The sequence below is a fragment of the Nyctereutes procyonoides genome, unplaced genomic scaffold (assembly GCF_905146905.1).
Source record: "Nyctereutes procyonoides isolate TBG_1078 unplaced genomic scaffold, NYPRO_anot_genome, whole genome shotgun sequence".
Taxonomy (NCBI): Eukaryota; Metazoa; Chordata; class Mammalia; order Carnivora; family Canidae; genus Nyctereutes; species Nyctereutes procyonoides.
The window spans coordinates 56,332,498-56,355,506 of record NW_026575135.1 but is presented as its reverse complement, the minus strand read 5'-3'; the positions used below and the strand labels follow the sequence as shown (position 1 = coordinate 56,355,506).

The 23,009-nt window shown below is 41.8% G+C and overlaps 1 protein-coding gene across 1 annotated transcript; it reads left to right on the top strand.

Annotated features, from left to right (window-relative positions):
• The first annotated feature begins 616 nt into the window (after positions 1–616).
• On the top strand, positions 617–18,544 carry ISOC1 (isochorismatase domain containing 1). Its single transcript, XM_055302774.1, has 5 exons — positions 617–947; positions 10,493–10,612; positions 10,759–10,962; positions 12,621–12,737; positions 17,400–18,544. Exons 1-5 carry the CDS (start codon positions 639–641, stop codon positions 17,544–17,546), a joined length of 897 nt encoding a protein of 298 aa, XP_055158749.1. The 5' UTR covers positions 617–638; the 3' UTR covers positions 17,547–18,544.
• The last annotated feature ends 4,465 nt before the right edge of the window (positions 18,545–23,009 follow it).

Here is a 23,009-nt window from a genome sequence, read left to right as displayed (position 1 = left end):
TTAAAAACAGAAATGCTGAGTTTGAACAAAAAGTCTCAAGTTTTACTCCTAAACCTCTTTATGTTTTGCAATTCCCAATCCAAGTTCTCCCGGCAATCGGGTTGAGGTACAGGGAGGCGAAGACCTCAAATTCACTACCAGAGATCCTGAGCCTCGGATGACGCGCCCAAGGAAACATTACATTGTGCGGCTCTTCTCAGGATCTCTTCAGCCCGACCTAGCGGCTTTGACCTCACTGCCGCCACCCTCGAGGAGGGCGGACGGAGCGTCTGTCTCCGCACGCGGCCAACAGGTAACGCGGCCCGTCCGCCTCCGCCCGGCGGCCCTGCCTCCCGGAGCCGCGCGGACTGCGGGCCGACAGCGCGCGTCCGAAGGTGGGCGGCGCGCGGGGGGGGGGGGAGGGCGCCCCCGGCCGCCCCGGCCGCGCGCCCCGCCGCCCAGCCAGGCCCCGGCCCCGGCCCCGCCGCCCGGCCCTCCGCCGCGGTCCGCCCTCCGCGGGGCGGGGAGGGCGCGCGAGCCGCGGCCGCCAGGGCCCGCCCCTTCACCTTCCCGGGCGGGCGGCGCGGGGAGGCGGGGCCGCGGCGGCCGGCCCTGTCTGCGCCCGGCTGGCCGCGGAGCTGGCAGACGCTCGGGGGAACATGGCGGCGGCGGAGCTGGCGGTCCCGGCGCTCGCCGGCAGCGGCGGCGCGGGCGCGGGGGCGCCGTCGGGCACGGTCCCCGTGCTCTTCTGCTTCTCGGTCTTCGCGCGGCCCTCGTCCGTGCCGCACGGCGCGGGCTACGAGCTGCTCATCCAGAAGTTCCTCAGCCTGTACGGCGACCAGATCGACATGCACCGCAAATTCGTGGTGCAGCTCTTCGCCGAGGAGTGGGGCCAGTACGTGGACCTGCCCAAGGGCTTCGCGGTGAGCGAGCGCTGCAAGGTCCGCCTGGTGCCGCTACAGATCCAGGTGGGTCCCGCGGGAGGGCCGCGCGCCCGGCGCTGCTCCGGTCCCCGCGCGCCCGGCCCCGCCCCCGCCCCCGCCCCCGCCCCCGCCGCGCTCCTCAGGTGCCCCGCGCCGCCCTGGCGCCGGGCCCTGCGCGCCTCGCTGGCTCGCGAGGGCTGCGCGGCGGTCGGCGGCCGCTGACCTCGGGGCGCGGCGCGGGGACCGGGCGGGCCGGGGCGTGCCTGGCCCCGAGGCGGGGGCGGGGGCGGGGCCGCGAGGACGCCCCCACGTGTGTGGCCCTCGCCGCCCGCCGCCGCCCTGTGCGCCGCCCGCCGCCGCCCTGTGCGCCGGAGCGCGTGCGGCCGGCGACGGAGCCCGAGGGCTGAGGGCTGAGGGCTGAGGGCTGAGGGCCGGGCGCCGCTCGCCGTGGCGGTCCGTCGGGAGCGCGGCCGGCTGGGCTGAGGAGGTGATGCGGCGTCTGGGGCTCGGCGCGGGTTCCCGGGAGCTGTGCTTACCGCTGGCGGAGACCCGAACCTGAGGACTGCGACCTTTCCCCGCGCTCGGCCCCCTGAGCCTCAGCCTCCCCGAACCTGGCGCGAAATAGCCCTTTGCGTCGCCTGCTCCTGGTCCCTGGCTCCGGAGCCGCTGGGTGCTGACCTGGCCGCCGACGCGGAGAAAGCCCTTTGACTCCAGGCCGGAAGACCTTATTAATTACCCAACTTTGGCCAGACCACGGTCTTTCGATGGTGCTGGCTGAGAAAGTTGTTACACCTGAGGATTATTTTCTAGCTTTTTAACTCTACGTGTTTTTAACGTCACGCAGCCCTAACTGTGCCGGCCTGCCTCCTGTCCCTTTTACGCTCAGAGGTTTCGCTGGCGGAGTTTTATTTTTGAAAAGAAGGGACACAAGGTACATATTTAGGTACTACACTGTTCATCGTTGTTTTGTTTTGTTTTGTTTTAATCGAGAAACTGATAAGCCATTTCTTCGGAAGACTGAACTGAAATGTGGGATTCAGACTTAGAAGGCATTTTAATATTCAGGTGTCATCCCCCCCCCCTTTTTTTCCCCCAAGTGTCATTCTTAAGATTATTCTCTATTTTTTTTTTTTTTTCCTAGCTGTTGTCAGCTAGCTGCGGAATTGATCTTGTTTCTTATCACCCCAGCACCCATGCCAGAAGCTTCTAAAGCAGGTACTTGTACCTGGATAAATTTCCTGTGTTCAGGGGACAAAGGCTCTGAGATTCTGCTGTTTACCCCTGGGGGGATCCTAAAGGGATGATCTCAGATCCCCCTGAATTTGCCCTGCTATCCACACAGAGGATTGTGAGAATTGTGGTTGGTAGGGGTTTACTACCTCCCCCTTTTTATGTGTTTAAGAATTTTCGTGGCTGACACCTCTCTGCAGCCTTCCTTGTCAGTGTATTTAGGTTATTGTTGCCAAAATACTCAAGAAGATGGATGCACCTTTGACAAATCCATTAATAAAGGCCAGAATCCAGATTCTAACTGACGAGGCCTGGAACTGAACTGAGGGTGCAGGCTTGTTTGTGATGTGTTTTGTATATTGGTTGGGAGGGAGGGTGGGCCCTTACATAATAAGATGTTTGGCCAGACTAGCGACCCCTCTACCCCACGTAAGTCGGTTTTTCCCCCCAGGATCAGATTTTTTAGTTTGAAAAATTCGAGGCCCAGGTCTGACAGCTCTTTTGAATGGAACATTCTAGAAATTCATAATGTGTATGACTATACCTGAAATATCCTATACATTCTCAAAAGGCATTTTATAATTCCAGTCACTTGTGGCTTTTGAAATACTTTCCTTGGTATAGGACGTAACGTCATTTTTTTGGTGGTGATGTTTAAAATAATAATCACAATAGCACAACCTTGTTCCATCTTTTTAAAAAGGTTATTTATATCTCACTAAACAGCCCAAGAGTTCTTAAGCATCTGTTATATAATACTTCATGTATTTTAAGGTTTTTTTTTTTTTTTTAAGGATTTTACTTATTTATTCATGAGAGACACACACATAAAGAGAGAAAGAGAGAGAGAGAGAGAGGCAGAGACACAGGCGGAGGGAGAAGGGAGCCCGACGTGGGACTCGATCCCGGGACTCCAGGATCAGGCCCTGGGCTGGAGGCAGACGCTAAACTGCTGAGCCACCCAGGCCGCCCCTATTTTAAGGTTTTTAATAATATTTTTCTTTTATAGTCTCTCTTTCTAGTAATCATAATGCTTTGACTTCTTCAGCTGGGTGCCTCCTCTAGCCGTATTCTCATATTGTCATATATATATTTATATATATATATATGTAGACACACATGTGTATTTAGGTGTGTATATACTCAGAAGTGAAAGGGAAGATAATTCTTTTCATGAACATTTTATTACATTCTTTTGGAACTTAACTGTTTTAACCCTGGGGACATGGACATTTTATGGCTAAATGAGATCATATAGTTCATCACACAAATATTTGAGTGACAGCCTTAAATGCCTGACACCACGAATACAAACAACGATGAGACCCCATTCTTGTTCCTTACCTGATAACATAACCCTCATTTTGCAAAAGAGCAGAACATAGGGCAGATTGCCCGAGATTCCCTGGTAATGGTGGAGCCATCAGAGTTTGTGAGGGTCCTGACTGATAGCTGACTATAGCCTTCGTCTTCTCTTTTTATGCTTAACGAAAATATCAAGCAGAATAGAGAACAGGCCACAAACTTGAGCTTGTAATATTATTTGTTTTGCCTGGTGTTCATTGTTCTTTGGAATCAATGCCTGTCCCTTAGGAAGATTCAAGATGGCCCATCATTGAGGCCCTGCTGCTGGAGCCTGATAAGGCCCTTTCTCCCAGAGGCGGGGACAGAGAGCATAAGTTTGCCTACATGTAGTTCACTGTTTAAATAATGTAACTTGTTTCCTTGAACATAGACTTTAGAGCCTCTAGGGGTCTGGCTCACGTACTGTATATTCTAGAATATAGGGGAGTGAGTCTGCTTTCATGCTTATCCTGACTGCTGCTGCTCTGTGCTCTGACCTTATAAAATACCGTTGTTGCTTGAGCCGTACTGTCTGCACCCACCCATGGTTGGTTAACGGTTCTTCTGTGGGGATGATCTTTGAGACCCACGTTGTCAACATTGGACTTTGGAGTGTCTTCTCTGAAATAATCTGTCACAGTGACCAAGTGTCTGCTGACAGCTCAGGTAGCTGAAGACAGCTTATGTTTCTTTCCAGTGTGGTTTGTGTCGTCTGCTTTGTCAGAATGCTCTAAGTCTGAAGCATTTTGAGACGCAGAGGAAGAAATGTAAATGAGAGGATTAAATGGTGGGAATTTAGGTCATTTTTATAACTTACGAGTTTTAATTTTTCCAGAGGTATTTCCCAAGTTTAATGGAAGCAGTCAAGCCTGGAAACTCCTGTACATTTGATACCATACCATCACCAGTGTATTTTCCAGCTTGTTACCATGGAAGGCAGAGCCCAGACAGGAGAGAGGAAGAAGTGGACATGAGGAGGATGCCAGTGAGACCATTTTGCCTCTATATGTAGGAGGGAAGGCTCTGTGTGGGCCGAAGATAAGGGCTTCCCTGGGAAGGTTATTTTGACCTTTCCTGAGATGGTTAATTGGGATGGGATTTGGCTCCAGCTTTCACTTTCTTGGAGGTTTATTACTATTATTATTTTTAACAGAGGGCACGGACATTTTCTAGCTAGAAGAGACCCCAGAGTTCATGGTGGAACAGGAGAGAAGACAGTGTTTGGAAAGAAGGAAAGGAAATCTCTACTCCCTTGGGCTTGCTGGTTTGAAGGTGGTGATTTCTGATTATGAAACCTTTACTGTGGGAGCACGTAGGCGGAGTAGATAGATAATAATGCTCAGAAACAGAATAGAGAAGCAGGCGGGACAGATCTCTGGGAGGTGAACAGTGTCAGGGCCCTGAGAGGAAACAGCTGGATCTAGAGGGATGTGGTCTGTCTTTCCCCAGTTGGTTCAGTGGGATTGTGTGTATGTCACTTCAAAAAAATTTAGCATTTAAGATTTTGGATTACTGCCCAAAGCATTGTATGCTTTTTACCCCTTGTGGAGGCTACCTGTAAATAAGCTATGTTTGAGAGTGGGAACTATGAATTTATTGATTGATGACATGAAGCTCGTTGAATCCTTGAAGTAGTCCTCTGAGGTAGAAACTTGTTTTGCTGCTTTCTTACAGATAAGAAAGTGCTGTTTGAAAATGTTAATGATTTGTCTGATTTTATGTAATTGAATTTAGTGAAATTGAAATTTGGTCTCAAGATTCTAAGGCCCACAGTCCTGCTGTGTAGGGAGTCTCGTAACCCCCCGGGGGAGTTGCATCATAAAATTGTTTTAAGGGAGTCCGGATTGGAGCAAGGCCTTACTATAGCTGTGATATCGACATTTCCTTGCAAACACTTCCGAGTGAAATCATGATACCCCGTAGCCCCTCTGGACTCTCTCCCGAGCACATCGTGCCTATCTCGTGACTACACTAGACTACCACGATTTTGAACACATCACAATTACAATTCCAAACCTTCATCATTCCCAAAAATACATGGTTTACTCACTGTAGTAGTTTACACTAGAAGGCTGCTATAACTAAGTATCACAGACTGAGTGGCTTATACAATAGAAGTCTATTTCCACACAGTTTGGGAGGCTAGCCATCAGGGTTGACTCTGAAGGAGAATCTCTTCCATGTTTCTTTCCTGGCTTTTGGTGGTTTGCTGGCAATCTTTGGCATTGCTTGGCTTATAGACCATCACCTTAATCACTGTTTTTGTGTTCCCAAGGCTTTCTCTGTCTAAATTTCCATTTTTTATAAGGATGTTAGTCTTGTTGGTTTAGACATTCACCCTGCTCCAATATGACCTCATCCTGACTAATTATTTTTCAATGCTTCTATTTCCAAATAAGGTCACTTTCTTATGTGCTGGGGGTTAGGAATTCAACATATGAAATTTTTTTTTTAAGATTTTATTTATTTATTCATGAGAGACACAGAGAGGCGGAGGCACAGGCAGAGGGAGAAACAGGCTTCATGCAGGGAGTCCAGCGCGGGGCTCGATATCAGGACCCCAGGATCACGACTTCAACCACTGAGCCACCCAGGTGCCCCTCAACATATGAATTTTGAGGGATGCAATTCAACATATAACACTCACCATGAATTGCTTTTATGGAAGAACAGAACTGATGCGAGGGCCATCACTAGGCAAACCTCCCTGTATGTGCCTGTCCCGAGGAGAGGAACCAGGGACACTTAGCAGAGGAGGGATAGTTTCCCTGCAGATCTACAGCCATTGTTAGAAAATGGTCAGAACCCATGTGGTAGTGGAGAGCGGAAAATACTGTCATGATAATGGTGATAACGGGACTTGGGGATGAAATCTTTTTGATTGTGAAGGTCACATTCCAGCTGTGGCATTTCTTAAGAAAGCAGACAATTTATACCTGAAATTGGTCTCTGGAACTCTCGCTTGAGGAAGCTATTGGCTTTGATCAGTTTTTTGTATCTAAATATTCATTGAAATAGGTTTGAATGTGTGTGTGTGTATAGAGATATTTGTAGACATACAGATACACGACAGTGTGTATGTTTACACACATTTTTATATGTGATTTTTTTCATGCTTCTTGAATATGCATTGATTTGTAATTGCTGTATTTTACTTGTGACGGCATTTGGTCAAGTCCACTTTTTATTTGCTATCCTACAGTGAAAGCGTGTGTCTGAACAACATTTTTAGTTATCTACAAGGTTTTGGTCTAGGAGAAGTTCATGAGTCAAATTAAGGAGTCTCCAGATTTTAGAGTCCGTGTGTAATTTAGCAACAACTTACTTGAATTCATGTGGATTTGGAGGGTTGATTGGGCATGGTTAGAGTTTTTCAGGGTTGTTTTTTGTTTTATTTTATTTTATTTTTGTTTTTTCTCTTTTTTATTGTAGCCTCAAAGCTTCCTTTCTGGCTCATCAATTATGCAGGTTATTCATACGTTCGCACATTTCCCCGCCAACTACCATAGCATAGGGATCTCTCTCTCTCTCTTTTAAATAAGCTTTTAATTTTAGAGTAGTGTTAGACTTATAGCAGAGTTGCAGAGATAGCTCAGAGAATCCCTGCATGCTTGGATCTAGTTACCCCCCCCCACCCCCACTGGTTAACATCTTACATTGTTGGGCACAGTGCTTGTCACAGCCAAGGAACCAACATGGGTACATAGTGATGCTCTGAGCTCTATACTCTATTCAGATTTCACTAGTTTTTCCTGAATGCCATTTTTCTCTTCCACAATCCATTCTTGAATACTAATTATGTTTAGTTGTCACGTCTTCCTCGGCTCCCCTGGGCAATGACAAGTTTTTCAGACTTGTATTGTTTTTGGTGACATTGACAGCTTTGAGTATTCGTCAGATATTTTGGTAGCATGTACCTCAGTTTTGGTTTATCTGATGTTTTTCTCATGCTTAAAATGGGGTCGTGGGATTTTGAGAGGCACATCGTGCAGGTCATTCTCATCACCTTTTTTCAAGACTAACATGCTATCAGCATGACTTCAATGATTATCTTGGTTTTGATCACCTGACAGAGGCAGTGTCTGTCAGGTTTTTCCATAAAGTCATGCTACCCCTCTGTATTCTGCTTTGAGGAAGCAAATTACTTAGTGCAGGCCACATCCAAGGGGATGTAGGGCATTAAAGTCTGACTTACTGAGAGGAGGCTCTCTGGACATTTTTGATTCACTAAATTATAACCAGTCATCTCTGAACAAAAACATGCCTTCCCACATTATCTCTCTGGTTTTTCTCTGTTAGAGTTCCTATAACTGGAAGAGTTTTGCAAGGTGGTGAGGATTTAATGGCTGCATTTTCTGATGTTCTCAGTCTGTGTCTACTATGACATGGGTCTTATGTGACCCCCTGCCCAGAGCAGGAGACCTCATAGCTGAAAGGAGGTAGGAAGCACCAGGTAACAGAAAACCCAGGAGATGACAACTCTCAATATTTAGGATTTCTGGGTAGGTAAGACTTTATTCCTTTACTCAATATTGAATATTTTGATCATTTTAATATTGGTGGTCCTGAAGTATTATAGAATTTAACATTTTCTTAGTGTGGTAAAGTGATATTGTCTCAATTTCTAAGTTATATATATATATATAACGTTATATACATATATATATGATATATATATATATCATATATATATATCATATATACACACACACACATACACTCCTCCAGTAGAAGTCTAGATGTGGAACTAGTTGAGTTTTGACCTGATCTGCTTTTATTGCATTTTGAGTCTCTTCTCTATCATCTATCATTTCTTGCTGATACCAGTTTAGCTATCTCCAGCAGCTTCCTTTCTGATTTGCTCTTTATGACCTTCTGTGAATTTAGAGTCTGGACGACTAAACTTGTTAGGAATACATACTACAGAGCCTGTCCGTTATCTGAGACGAGATCTGCAAGCTGGAGATATAGCAGTTCTGAGCTCTGAGTGTGATAATGTGAGGCCATCCAGCACACTTAGGCCCCTCCCAGTTTACTTTGCCTGCTTACTGCTTTCACTGCCCTGGAATGGTGAGAATGGCCGACTTGCATTGCTATCATTTCAAACAGACCAGTTGCAGGTAACCTGCATTTTCTCATGTGCCCTAGACACATTGTGGGTGACTAGGGACCCATTTAGACTTTGAATGCTTTGATCCAGAATTTAATTTTTCCTGAGAATTTAAATTACATAGTCATAAAGAGTGATTGGTTTTTAAAATTGTGTCCTAATTACTTATATATACATCATACTGCTTCGGAAAATGATACTTACATTAAACATTTAAGAAAGCAAACAGTTAAAGATAGACTGGAATTTAAGATGCTTGAATATTTATTTTAACCATACTTTATTGGCAAAATAGGAAAACTCTATACATAGTGTTAGAATTACAAATGGCACTCCCATTCTGCCATGAACTTGGTGTCTAAACACCAAAGGGAAACTGATGCCAGAGTTCCTCAGACCACATCGCTAATGAAGTACAAACTCACTAGAAGGATAAAAGAGTCTTTTTAATGATTCACTTAATTCCTGTGGTAATTGTTTCCTGAGAGTACAACCTGTGCAGTGGTAGGGTCTGCAGGGAAGGTCTTGGGCCAGGCTGGTGTGGGGAAGCCACCACCATATAACTGGGACACAGTTTTCTCTAGAAAGTTATTAACAGCTATTATCCATGGGTGGATTTAGGGCAAAACAGCATAATTAGAGGGAGGACTCTAAGGACTGGTTAGTAATAGGAGGGAATGGGTTCTGTAGGACGAGACTGCTTCCTTTACAGTGCTTTCTGAAATTTGAGAAGGTAGGAAGAAAAGCCTTTGGACCTTTAAGAATCCATGAATGACATTAAATTTTTAACATTCACCAGTGGTTTTCATTCTTTTGTAGATCCATACTGGGCTCAAGTTGTTAGAGTAGACCAACGATGGAATTAATGTAAAGCTGGGTAATCTAATAACCTGTTTTTTTTTTTTTTAAGATTTTATTTATTTATTCATGAGAGACACACAGAGAGGGAAGTGGGGGGTGGGGCAGAGACAGAAGCAGGCTACATGCAGGGAGCCCGACGCGGGACTTGATCCCGGGTCTCCAGGATCAGGCCCTGGGCTGAGGGCAGCCCTAAACTGCTGAGACACCCGGGCTGCCCTAATACCTGTTTTTTAACCTTAATTCATTTATTTTCTTAATTGTGATGAATATGTTTAAGAATGCAGATGTCAAATTTAGGTCTGTCCGTTGAACACTGGTGATATGCTTGGCATCATTTCATTGCACTTCTTTTTTGTACTCTGAGATGTTATTCCTGAGAACAGCATCTTAATATTTCTGTCTTGATGACAGCAGCAATTCTTGATTGGTTTCTGTTCATCAAACTTGTTTACTATCATAACATTTTTTTCTAATTATAAAAGCAATGCATATTTTTAAATGACATTTGGGAAGAGTTTTAAAATAGCATTTGGAGAAGGTAAGAAAAGTATAAAGTATAAAGAAAAAATATTACCAGGACTCATAACTGTCTAACTACTTGTTAATATTTTCATGTATTTGCTTTTACCTTCTGTTTATATTTTTACATGATTGAGATACTATTGAATTGTGCTCTCTTTTTAAAATTAGATCATAAGCATTTCTTTATAGATGGTTCAAATATTTTGAAAACTTATTTGCTTGTTATTCTAATTCTCTAAAAAATGTTTTATCCTGGGAATGTGTTAAAATTTGTGGAGTCATTTCTGTATTATTGGTTCTTGGTTTATTTCTAATTTTCACTATTAAAAGCAATCAGTCGGCATCTTTGTGGATAATTTTTTTTTCTTTTTGTAATTTGGATCACTTCTTTTGGATAATAGTTGTAGAAATTGACTTACTGGGTCAAACAGTAGGAACACTTTTCTCCTTTATTGACCTCCACTGAAAATAAATGTTGTTGTATAACGAGTGTGAAATCATTCTTTTTTCTTTTTTTCCTCAGCTCACCACCCTGGGAAATCTTACGCCTTCAAGCACTGTGTTTTTCTGCTGTGATATGCAGGAACGATTCAGACCAGCCATCAAATATTTTGGCGATATTATTAGTGTGGGACAAAGATTGGTATGTTTGCGTGTTTATTTTTTCCAATTCCCTGAAGCATGATAATGCATTTATATGTGTGTGTGTGTGTATACATACACACACACACACACACAAATATGTATATTGCTAATTATCTTTGTTTTTTGTTTATTTGTTTCTTCCAGTTACAAGGGGCTCGAATGTTAGGAATTCCAGTTATTGTAACAGAACAGTACCCGAAAGGTCTTGGAAGCACTGTTCAAGAAATTGATTTAACAGGTGTAAAACTGGTACTTCCAAAGACCAAGTTTTCAATGGTAATACCAGAAGTAGAAGCAGCATTAGCCGAGATTCCTGGAGTCAGGAGTGTTGTGTTATTTGGAGTAGAAGTAAGTGCCATTTGTTATGTGTGGGATACAATATCATTTGTGGAAAACGTGGTATTTTGACAGTGCGATTTTACAGATTAGACTAGTAATGATGAAAAACATCCACCCTTTATTAAATGTTGACTGTTTGCATGGCAATGGTCTGTATCCATTCATTCAACATTCCCAGTAACTTTCTGAGCCAATTAAGTACTTTTTTCTCCCCCATTGTTAAAGATGAGGAAACTAAAACATAGATGCTATACAAATTTGCTTAGGTTAATGTAGCTGGTTAAGGGATGGAGTTGGATTTGAATCTAGGTTGGTTGGTTCTTGGGCCTTTGCTTTTAACTACTCTACTACTTTTGGGGCACATTTTCATCAGAGGCTGTATTTTTATTTGTGTTGTATGATTTCACCTTGGTTGTATTTTTGCTGTAGAAGAACTTTAGAAGTTGTGTAGTTCATTGGCCTTTACACCTGAATCATGTACCTTTTAAAGGAAAAAATACTTACAGATTCCTAATGCTGATAAAAATGAGTGATTGTTTGATCTGTTTTTTTTGCATATGTATGAACAGAACATACGTATTTATTCATAGTATTTAAACAGCTGTTGAGTCACATATAAAGATTTAAAGATTATGAAAAAAACTATAAAACTAATGAAATCCAAAAGTATTAATTTAATATACCTATGATGTATTAATGGTGGTTTTTATATAGTTGATTTTAAGAGTAGAAAGATGCAGCCTTAGGTTTAGATGTGTGTGAAATATTTTTGTATTTTGGCTTCAATAATGACAATATAGAGGAAGACTATAGAAATACGTCATGCCAAATATTGTTGTTGACTTTGGCACTTTTTTTGCTGATTCATCATTATCAGACCTCATGCCTAATCAAAATCATCTTTGAACAGTCCTGCAGTGCCAGTTTTAATGACACGTCAGTTGATAATTCTCCAAAGTTCACTCGTCATGTGCACATAAGGTTGGCATCCTGGTATTGAAATGTAATTATTCATTGCTTGTATAAAGAAGCTGTTGTTGGGGCATAGTTTTGCTCAATATTCTCTGCTAATGAATTGTTACAAGTTAGTACCTACTAAGATGGAATATATATATAATACATCTGCTTGTGCTGTATACTGGATATTTTTTGCCTTTGTCACGTATTATTTTTAACTTGGCCTACCTTTCCTACTGGGTATCTCGTACCAATGTAGTTTTTCTACTTGTTTCTCAGTCTGCAATATTGCTGACTCATTCTTTGTTAGGCACTCAGAGTGAGTTAAGTGAGTTCAGAAATAAACCTAACCACGAGTGGCATCAGAATGGCGTGGTAGTAGTTAGCCATATGAAGGTCATCCAGATGACAGATGAAAATCTTAAAAAAAAAAAAAAAAAAGATCCTTACAGAGCTCCGAGTTGTTTAAGGATCTTAGGATGAGGAAGCTTGATGTAATCCAACTCCTGACTTCACAGTGAGGAAACGAAAGCTTAAGACACTTTATTTTCAAGATCACCTAGCAAGTTAGAGGCAAAACTAGGTATAGGACAAGGTCTCTTAAGAACTCTACTCTAGTACTTTTTCTGCTTTATCACGTTATCATGTTGTTACACGTTTATAAATTGCGTCACTGCATTGTTACATAGGATTTTTAATTTTCTTACTAGACTCATGTGTGCATCCAACAAACAGCTTTGGAGCTAGTTGGCCGAGGTATTGAGGTTCATATTGTTGCTGATGCCACCTCATCGAGAAGCATGATGGACCGGATGTTTGCTCTTGAGGTAATTGTCCTGCTTGAAAAGAAATAATTTATCAACTTCTCCGAATTAATTTGAAGAACAATGAATACTTGATAGCAAAGATTTACATCTTCAGTTTGAGCTGCGTCTGATGCTATTGGACTCATCAACTTCCGGAGTCATGATGTTGTGTTGACTGACCTTTGAGATCTTGCCACTATATTCTGTTTTATATCTTCTGTCTCCTTACTCCTTAGATCTAGATCTCCGGTGACACCAAAAGCTCTTGAATATCTTTCCTCATAGCATTGCTATAGTTTGACATACGAGCTTCTAAAAGGTATTCTAGTAATACGAACTTCTAAGAGCTATTCTAGTAAGCTTAGTCTGAACCACTGAGAGATTTGCAAATTAGAAAAGCCCACCTAGATTTAAATCAGCCCAGCCCTAGGGTGTGGTGGGCCTAAACTTGGTTCAGCCTCTATTAGGTTTCCTTAGACTTGAATTCTGGGCATAGGAGGTATATCAGTGCCTCTGGACACCACTCACACATAGTGTTTCTTGGCCATCTGCCCCAGAAGATCAGGGTGGTTCATAGTTAGGTAATCAGAGATGTTTTGCCAGTGTTGCCTAACAGTTCTCTTTCATAAGCATTTTCTCTTTCAAGACTGTTGAAAAGCAAACTACCATATAATCCTTTGAAACAGTCATTCCATGTTGTGGATGGTTCTCTTTCGCACGTTTAATTCTAGTTCTGTAGTAATTTTAGAGTAATGTCCATGAGGGTTGAGTTGGGAAGTGTTTTAACTCATTTTTATTGAGAATGGGAACCACAAATTTTGTTGTTGTTGAGATCCTCCAGTGTTCTGCCCAAGCTGGCCTTTGAACCACTTTCTCTGTTGGATTGCAAAGCCATTTCTTTAGCCCAGAGTGTTCCCAAGTGTGTTGAGGTAGGGCAAATGAGAGAGCCAAAGGGAAGAAAGGAGAAAAGTCATAGAGGAGAGCTGATGCAGAAGGAAGTGGGGACTTGGCAGCAGGCAGTTTCTTTAAGGCGCTGGTTGGCCATCCCTTCTCTAGTAAGGCTAAGGTCCAGAACTTGAAGTGTTTCCACAAAAGTGGAAAACTAAAAACTTCCAGTCATCGCCATCATTATCATCACATTTTGCTTATAAAGAAATTGCTAGGACTTTTGTCCTCCATTCAAATACTTTTTTGAGACATGTCTTTATTGCATTTATTGCAGAAAATTAGGATTGTTGGCAATTTTGTCTTATACGGCTGGGAATAAAAATGTGGTCAGCCTATTTACCATCTGAAGCTCATTGAGAAGTAGTCTAATCTCAGTGGTCAGGAGTCCAGACACTGGTTTGGATGCAAGTTCTGGTGTTTTGTAAATCTGTGTTCAAAGACAAGTTATCTAGTTAATACATGTGCCTCAGATTTCTTACTGGGAAAGTGGAAAAGCCACGATGTGGGAGGATTTGGTGAGGATTAAATGAGGTAATGTGTTGACGGCACTTAAGGTGGCATCTGACACAGTAAACACTCCAATGTTAGCTGCTTCATTCATTTTCTTTAAAAAAAATATATGTATATATATATATATATATATATATATATATATATATATATATATGTTCGATTTGCCAACATGTAGTATAACACCCAGTGCTCATCCCGTCAAGTGCCCCCCTCAGTGCCCATCACCCAGTCACCCCAGTGCGGCATTCATTTTTATTGTGATGATTGTTTGTTGCTGTGTCCATAAGGTTAGTCTTATTTGAAATATAGAAGCATTATATCAGCTTCTAACCACCTGGCAGGGACCAGTCTTGAGAAGTTCTCAGGAGCATATGGTCTGGGTGACTCCAGAAGAAGCACAGCAAACCAGCATTTCCTTGGGCTCAAGAGTGGAGGTTGAAAAGTTAAAAAAAAAAAAAAAAAAAGAGACAGGTCAGGTGATGATGGGGGAGGCAGGCCACATTTCACATTTTTTTCTTAGTCTTAATTTTATATGGAGGTATTGTAGTTTGTACCTAATTTATTAGGAGAAATGTTAGTTTTTCTCCTTTAACTGTAGGACTGTGAAAATTAAAGAGCAACCCGGCCAGCTCCCCTTCTCTGTTCCTTTGGAACACAATTACTTAAGGAATTCCTGAGACTACCCATACTGCCTGTTGAGATTATTACACTAATAAGATTTATAGTTACTGTTATTGAAACTTCTGTGCCAGGGTTTGTAGTGTGTGCTTTCTTCAACAGAATATTTTGAGCACTGAACATTTGTCAGGCATTGTTTCTTTCAACTAATAATTGTAGAGGAAATGCAGAATAAAACAGATGAAACCCTCTCTGGAACTTGATACCCTTGGCCTTGCACGTGGGGTTGTTTACTTGGTTGGAAATTTACTGGGTTTAGTTCCCCCTCCCCCTGCCCTCTCTGAAGCTGCCATGGCTTTGTGCCCTTGCATTTTGAGTGTGTGGGTCAGAATAACTTTTCTTTCGGCCTTGTTGGGAGTGTTTTTGTCAGTGTAGGGGATGAATTTTGGAAGCCAGTGAAGACCTGTGTGTGTTAACAAGCCACAGTTTGGAGCTTCCGCCCCATTTTCATCCAGGAAAGAGTTTGGGACTAGGACTGTGGGCGTCCTCTTAGCAACGGTTGGTGTGTACAAACCTACCGTGTGTGCAGAAGATGCCTCTTTTTCTTTCTGCTCAGGCTCCTATCAGTGTGGGGCAGGCAGGCCTGCAGGAAGGCCTGAGAGTCTCTTCTAAAAACTTTGTCTGTTGCTGAGCCACGCCTTCCGCTAACATATATTCTTGGCTTGATTTTTGTTTGTTTGGAATCCAGTCAGTCGTGGCCATCCTTCCATCTTGAAGCTACATAATACTGTGTGGGTGTCCGTTGACAAAGGTGTATTTCTGTGCCTCAGGCATATAGCCTGCTTCTGCCAGGGTGACCGACTCTGCAGCACCGAGGGTCAGCAGAGCCCTTGGGAAAGCTGTTTTCTTCAGGGGTCGTCTGATTTCTTCCTCAAACCAAAGAACAGTTCTCTGCCCTTCCTGCCTTGCTGAGGAGCTAGCGAGATGAGCGGGAACTGACCTCTGGTGGCACTCTTGCCTGTACAGAGCACTTTCACAGACTGCAGGTGTGTGACTAAGACTCAGAGTGAGTTACCGAACGTCCCCTGGTTGGACCAGGCGCGGTGATAAAGGCCCAGCAGGGCTTGCCGCTGCTGAGGGTGCAGGCGGCATTTGAAGACACTGACCTGGCTCACTGGCATGTCCTCTTAGGTTTGTCCCAGCTCCTCTCTGAGAAGCTGGCCCTGCCCCAGTCCTGGAGATCTCTAAGGGTTTTTACAGGATAGTCAGAAGTGGACCTAAAGGAGGAGGAATTTAGTTTCCCGAAGTCTTTAAAAAACTCACTGTCGGGTATTTGTCCCACCATAACTGGTACTAGCATGCTTGCTTCTTTCCTTCCTCTTCCCTACGTAATTCTTTTTTGTCTTTTCTTGAGTGTGCTGCTCAGCTGCTCGGCATGCTCATCTGCATGGGCTGTCCAGGTCTGAGCTGGCTTTCTGAGAAGTAGGCTGTGGCTTCTCCCTTTTGCCTCCTTTCTGGCAAAAAGGAAGAGTTTGCACTGCCTGTGGGAGGGTCAGTCCCCTGTGCACCTGCATGCGGCTGAGGGCTTGACCTTCACTGTCTGAGGATATCCTGGCTCCTCTCCTGACTCCTTCTCTATGAGTCTATGGGTCTTTTCCTCTGACCTTTGTAGGAATTGTTTCTAACCAACTGTCTTCCGTGGTTCTTACAGTAGGTGGTTCTTGAGACAGCAGTCAGCCAGTTTTCTTTGATAATAAAGACATCCAGAAAATATATCTCCACTCCAGAATTCTCTCCTATTCCCTTCTCCACTCCTCTCTCACTTGGTCTTGACTTTGTCTTCTTTGCCTTTCTCTTTCCTTCCTTCCCTCCTTGAGATTTTTTTTTTTTAAATTTTATTTATTTATTCATGAGAGATAGAGGCAGAGACATACAGAGGGAGAAGCAGGCTCCCTGTGGGGAGCCCGATGTGGGACTCGATCCCTGGGCTCTGGGATCACGACCTGAGCCAAAGGCAGACACTCAACCAACTGAGCCATCCTTTGAGATTTCTGTCCTTGGCTCTTTACTACAATTCCACTGGGGCATTTCGGCAAGGACATTCTTTGAGCTGCTAGCAAAACGTTCAATTTTATACTCTTGTTTAGTGATCCTGAGGTTTATGATGGTGGCAGCAGTGGTGGTTCTGTTATCAGCCCAGAGGCACATTCTTACATATATGAGGCTCTTCCACCACCAGGCATTTCTTTTTTATGGGAAGGACATACATTGTTGTATGCAAGATGTTTGGAGACAGAAAAAAATTAAATATTGTTTTACATTCATAGTCTTGATTTCCCTTTGTTTCTGGCACATAAAATTCATATTAACTCCATCTTTGCTTGTTCCTAGTCCATATTACTAATACTGAGAATAAGCATAGTGGGTTTATGGTGTGACTAGTTTGAAATCTGTCCCCATCACTTGATCATATGGCTAAAGACCATGGTTTTAATAGAGGACACTAATTACTGTGTCCCACCATAGCTTTTGTTGTTATACAGTGTTCATTGTCATGCTCATTTCTTGATTTGTCCTTTTTTTTTCTTTTTTTTTTTTTTTAAGCGTCTTGCTCGAACTGGAATCATAGTGACTACAAGTGAAGCTGTTCTGCTACAACTGGTTGCAGATAAAGACCATCCAAAATTCAAGGAAATTCAGAATTTAATTAAGGCGAGTGCTCCAGAGTCAGGTCTGCTTTCCAAAGTATAAGGACATTTGAAGGACTGGTATGCTACTACTCACCATCAGGTGACAGAACTGTAAGCCCAGACAAGCTCTTGTCTCTGCTAGAATTAAAATGTTAAAGTCAAAAAACTTGGCTCCTTTTTTGCGCCTCTTAGTCAAACATAACCAGTTAGACCATTTGGGTACCAGCATTTAGTTACAAATGTCAAAGGCTTCAGGTGCTGCTTTCTTTCTTCTTTTCTTGTTGTTGTTAATGTGCTTTTATTTATTAAGAAAAAAATTATAATGGAGGTGCCTGTTTTGTCTATACTGTATCCACTGATTATTATTTTTTTAAAGTGAATACTCTGGTGAAGTTTTCTTTAATTGTGCAGCATAAAGAAAAAAAATGTGATAATGGTTTGACTTTTGTAGTATTGTTAAACAATCTGTTGTTGTATGGATTCAGTGCTTTTACTTTATAGGTAGATGAAATAGGATTATTAGGTGAGAATTTAAAACAGGTCTGTGGATCATGTTACTCCCGTTCCTTTACAGTGCCGTCAACTCACTTGAGTGAGTTGCATTGATCTAACCAAACTTACTTATATTGAGTAATTATATATCTTTGATTATGCTAATTTTCTTATTCTAATTGTTACCACTAATTCTCTGTTACTGTTCTTTTTTTTTTTAGTAGAATCTTTTACTTAGAAATGTTCATGGGTCCATTCTTTGTTTTAATTTTGCAGACAGAATGGTTTGCAATATTACATGATTATTGGAGAGCTGTTTTAAGATTTTTGACTTGGGCTGAATGTATTTACAACAATGTTGAATACGTCTTCTAATATGCACAAGATTCAGCGGAGAGTTACAGGCTGCATAAAATGGAGTTTTCAGATGTCCATATTCTTACTTGGTATTTTCTCTACCTACCCTGCAGATACTATAGTTAATGCAAAGGCTTGAGTAATGATTTGGTAATATTAATTTTGTAGTCATTGCTTCCCCTCAATAAATTTATTTTCATTAAAAACTTATTAGAGAGTTTTAAAACTTTTTTTATATTATGTGAAATATGGAACATTGCTGTCTTTTACATTAAAGTAATTAAAGAAAATGTATTATGTGAATGAAATTATTTTGTCCCCCACAACATGGCTCTGTGGGTACTATGCTAGGAATTCTAATGTTTGTTTAAAGGTGTAAAACTTTAAAACTTTTGACATTTAAAATCTCTCAAACAAATGGAATTTTCAAAGGAAAATCCTTTGCAGGTGGGGTAAGTGGATTTTACTGAAGGGCTTTTTCATTATTTAAAAGTAGTAGAAATATTTATATCTTTCATCATGCTTAACAAATAGCAACCAGCAGTCTTTTTGTGGGTGCGGTTGAGTATTTTTTTTCCCCCAGCAAACGTGGGTGTCAAAAAAGAAGCATCAAAGATTTCTCCACAATTTAAAATAGTTTTTAATAACTTTAGCCTAGTGCTTCTCAAACTTTTAATATGAATACAGCTCACCTGGGGATCTCCTTAAAATACTGATGCATGACATTTTGCATTTCCAAATAAAAGGCTAATTTGCACTGGGGCTGCTCAGAAGGGACCAGATTTTGAGTAGCAAGGATTTAACTAACAGCACCTGTTTCCCTCCCCTGCATCCACGCCCATGGTTTCTCATGAAATACCACCGCAGTGAAGCCTTGTCAGAGCTGAAACCAATTTCCTGACCCCCAAGGCAGCTTCCTATGACTACCATAAGAAATTACCACAAACCTACTCGCTCAGCACAACACAAACTTATTATCTTACACAGTTTTGTAGGTTACAAGCCTGAAATGGCCATCCCTGAGCTAAAATCCATCTTTCCTACTAGATTGACAGCTCTTTGAAAGCAGAACCTGTGCAGTTTCTATACTTATTCCGGAAATACGTTTTGAGAACCTACTAAGTTCTAAACATTGTGCTATGTGCTGAGGATAAAAAGATGTTAGGAGGAAACTTCTGCTCTGGTACAAAGTCAGATATATTATAACTTCTCAGTAAATGTAAATTGAAATAGGTTATGTCAAAAGTTCAGGAATGCCAATATACCAGAGTTGAGAGGAATATAATTAGAATTCTGGCTTCTCCCTTCTTTTTCACAGATCATGCAAAGCAAGGTGACATGGCCTTGTTATGAGAAGAATGAATTGATTTTAATATATTAGGCTTTGAATTTGGAAGTGCCTACAGTTTTGTGGGATAACAGTATTCGTTTAACTGATATAAATTAAGAAGTTGAGAACTGAAGCAGAAGAGTAGTCCAGTGTTGAAGGGGTTTGGAACAGGATTAAGATGCTTCTTTTATTGAAATGTAAAAACATGCAGAACATTAAAATGTAATAAAAGTGGGGCACCTGGGTGGCTCAGTAGCTGAGCAGCTGCCTTTGGCCCAGGTTCTTAACCCCGGGGTCCTGGGATGGAGTCCTGCATTGGACTCCCCACAGGGAGCCTGCTTCTCCCCCTGCCTATGTCTCTGCCTCTGTGTCTCTCATGAATAAATAAATAAAATCTTAAAAAAAAATAAAGGTGATAACTTAGTCCAGCCAGGGTAACAAATACCCTGTTAAAAAACATTTAAATATCACATTTCTCAATTTGGATTATTTTACCTTTTTACAGATTGATGTTTGGATAAATATGAGTAGAGCTGGCTGGAACTTTAAAGATCATGATCTCAAAGGTGCATTTCAGCTCTAAAATTCTAAAACGGTTTTATGTTACAAATGCAGCCAGTGAGACCCAGAGATAAATGCCTTTTCCAAATAGGCATGTATGGTTAAAGGTATAGCCGAATGAGAACCGAGAACCGGGGTTTCTTAACACACTGTCTTGTACTTCCTTACATCGTGGTTAATGCTGTAAAGGTGATCTGAAGGGGAAAACAAGGAAGAGAATACATGTTAACAATCTATAGAACAGCACATTGGTTTGGGATACTCCCGGTGTACATAGCTTTCTCTGTGCTCCACAGTCTTAAATCTAGTTTTAATTTCTCTCCAGATGGCTTTCTAACTAATTTGGGAGGATGGCTGGTAATATGGAAATTATTTTCTTTGTCAAATAACTACAAATCAATATTCTCACATTATTAATGCTTCCTTAATCCCCCATGGAGCTTAATTGTCAACGTCTAACCTTTGATTAAAAAGAATTTAAAAATCACTAGGCTACCATAATGAGAAATATCAATTACTTAGATGAGATGGAAATGGATTTTTAAAATAATCTCAAGTGGCTTTTAGGATTTTTATTTCCACACTGCTTTTCTTTATCCTTTAGGTCTGAACAGATATCAAGAAAGTTTATACATTTAGAAGAGGTTAAAATTTCAAAATGGTAGTTCAGTAAAAATAAACTTAATAATTCCTATTGAATAGACCATAATTCTGACTTGCCAGCTGTAGGAAACAAAATTCCAAAATGGCCCCCAAAGTTCCCACTTTGGTGTGGAAGAGGCACAGGTACCTGTTCCCAGGGAGGCAATTAAATATCCAGTGTTAGTACAGCAGGAAAGGGATTTTGCTCAGGTGATTCAAATATCCAAACATTGGCTTCATGGTTTGTATCTAATTGGGAGATTTTAGAAGGGCCTGGCTCTTCCTGAGCGGAGATCCCGTGTGTCCAAGGGATTCCACCTCCCGCTGCCCAGGGGGGGCTCCGCTATTGACTTTGAAGATGCAGGGAATTGCAAGGCTCAGAATGCAGGTGGCTGGCAAGAAAATGGTGACCTAAGTTGTACAAGCACAAAGAATTGAATTCCGTAAACAACATGAGTAGCATTTGAAAGAATATTGTCTAGAAGCTCCAGGTAAGAATGGGGTCTGGCTGACCTCTTGGTTTCTGCCTTGAGAGATCCTGAGCCGGTAACGCAACGAGGATGTTCACCGGACTTCTACCTGCAGAGCTGTGAGGTAATACATGTCTTTTAAGTCACTACACTTGTGAGAATTGGTTACACGGCAATGGGAAACTAACATATTTGCTTTTATGTTTTTTTAAAATTTGTCCTGTTTACATGAAAAAGGAGGAAGGAAATAGTGGGAGCCTGTCAGAAGAACGTCTGTATTTTGCATTCCAATTAGCTCCCATTAATTTGCTTCCAGAAAAGTGGAGTAGGGATGGAAAATGTATGTCCTGTAAGTATATTATGTTAAAATACTGCGTTTTTCCTTGTTGGCTTTTTGTATTTTTCATTGCAGAGATGAGTCAACTTAGAGCACACCTGTCATATGAGGCTTTATTTCTTGATATAATTGTTAGTTGCACAGTGTATTTTACTACGGAACTCCAAAAGTCACGAGGCCTTAGATTTGTTCATTGTTCTTGCAGCTGCTTCCTTGTTAGATTGTTCCTCCCACTTCAGGCACTAAATGCAAGAGATGAAAGGGGATGTGTCCTAGAACATACAGTTAATACACAAGTAGTCATTGTTGATGTATGTTGAATACATGCAGCTTTGAATTGGGCTTTTGGAAAATGCATATGTGCTTTCAGAATAGCTGGTTTGGCAGCCTCCACTGAAAATGTGGGATGCTTGATAAATTACAACTTGGGAATGTGGAGGGTTTTTTTTTTTTTGTTTTGTTTTTTGTTTTTTGTTTTTTTTTTTTTTTTTTAAGAAATCAAGACCCTAGAAAGAATGCATGATACCTATGAAGAACACAAATGAAAATTGTTGGCTGCCACCCAAATGTTAGTAGCTTCTTCACTGTATTGTTCACTGTATTATTGCCAATAAGTAAGTGCTTTTGTTATTTCAGCGAATTTGGCAAAAATTAGCATTTTAACAATGTCAATATTGTATTTTAGCAACTTATTCCTGCAGATAGATAGCATGGTTTCCATATATCCTTGTGTGTGAATGTGCCTCACCTACCTTTCTGCTCAAATTAAAAAAAAAAAAAAAGGTTAGGGTTGGTGAACGGAATTGGGAGGAAAGAAGAGAAGAATGGGAGATTTTCATGAGTGAAGCAGTCCTTGGTTATGCAGTGCACTGAGTTGGCACACCTGGCTTCATTCTTACTAGCTTTGGCACCTGGAGCAGATTCCTCATCTGTGCAACAAAGAGATCCAGCCTACACAGCATCATGCGTAAGGTTGATTGCAGTTGTAAACCCTCTGCTTCAGATTTTGAAAGTGAATTAAATTGAACATTTGTTTTGAGTGCCCATCATCTTAGGAAATGTACCAGGTACCAAAGTATATTAACTGAGTCCTCCTAACCTAAGTGAATAAGTAAGTTGCTTAAGGTCCTTGATCTTTGGAAGTGGAGAGACTGAGATTTTGACTGTAGACTTGAACCTGGAATTTAGAGACTGTGCAGTAGTAACCTTTCTGTTGTGTTCCCTTCCGCTGTCCTCTGAGCCAGACCACCTACTCTAGGTATTAGGGAAACCTAAGAGCAAGCCACAGTGATGCTAAAACATGGGTGACAAATGGGAGTTCTTTAGTTCCCAGAT

Coding starts and splice junctions, on each gene's coding strand:
- ISOC1 (XM_055302774.1), top strand. CDS start 639: ATGGCGGCGGCGGAGCTGGCGGTCCCGGCGCTCGCCGGCAGCGGCGGC. Junction 948..10,492: donor TGGTGCCGCTACAGATCCAG/GTGGGTCCCGCG, acceptor TTTTTTCCTCAG/CTCACCACCCTGGGAAATCT. Junction 12,738..17,399: donor ACCGGATGTTTGCTCTTGAG/GTAATTGTCCTG, acceptor TTTTTTTTTAAG/CGTCTTGCTCGAACTGGAAT.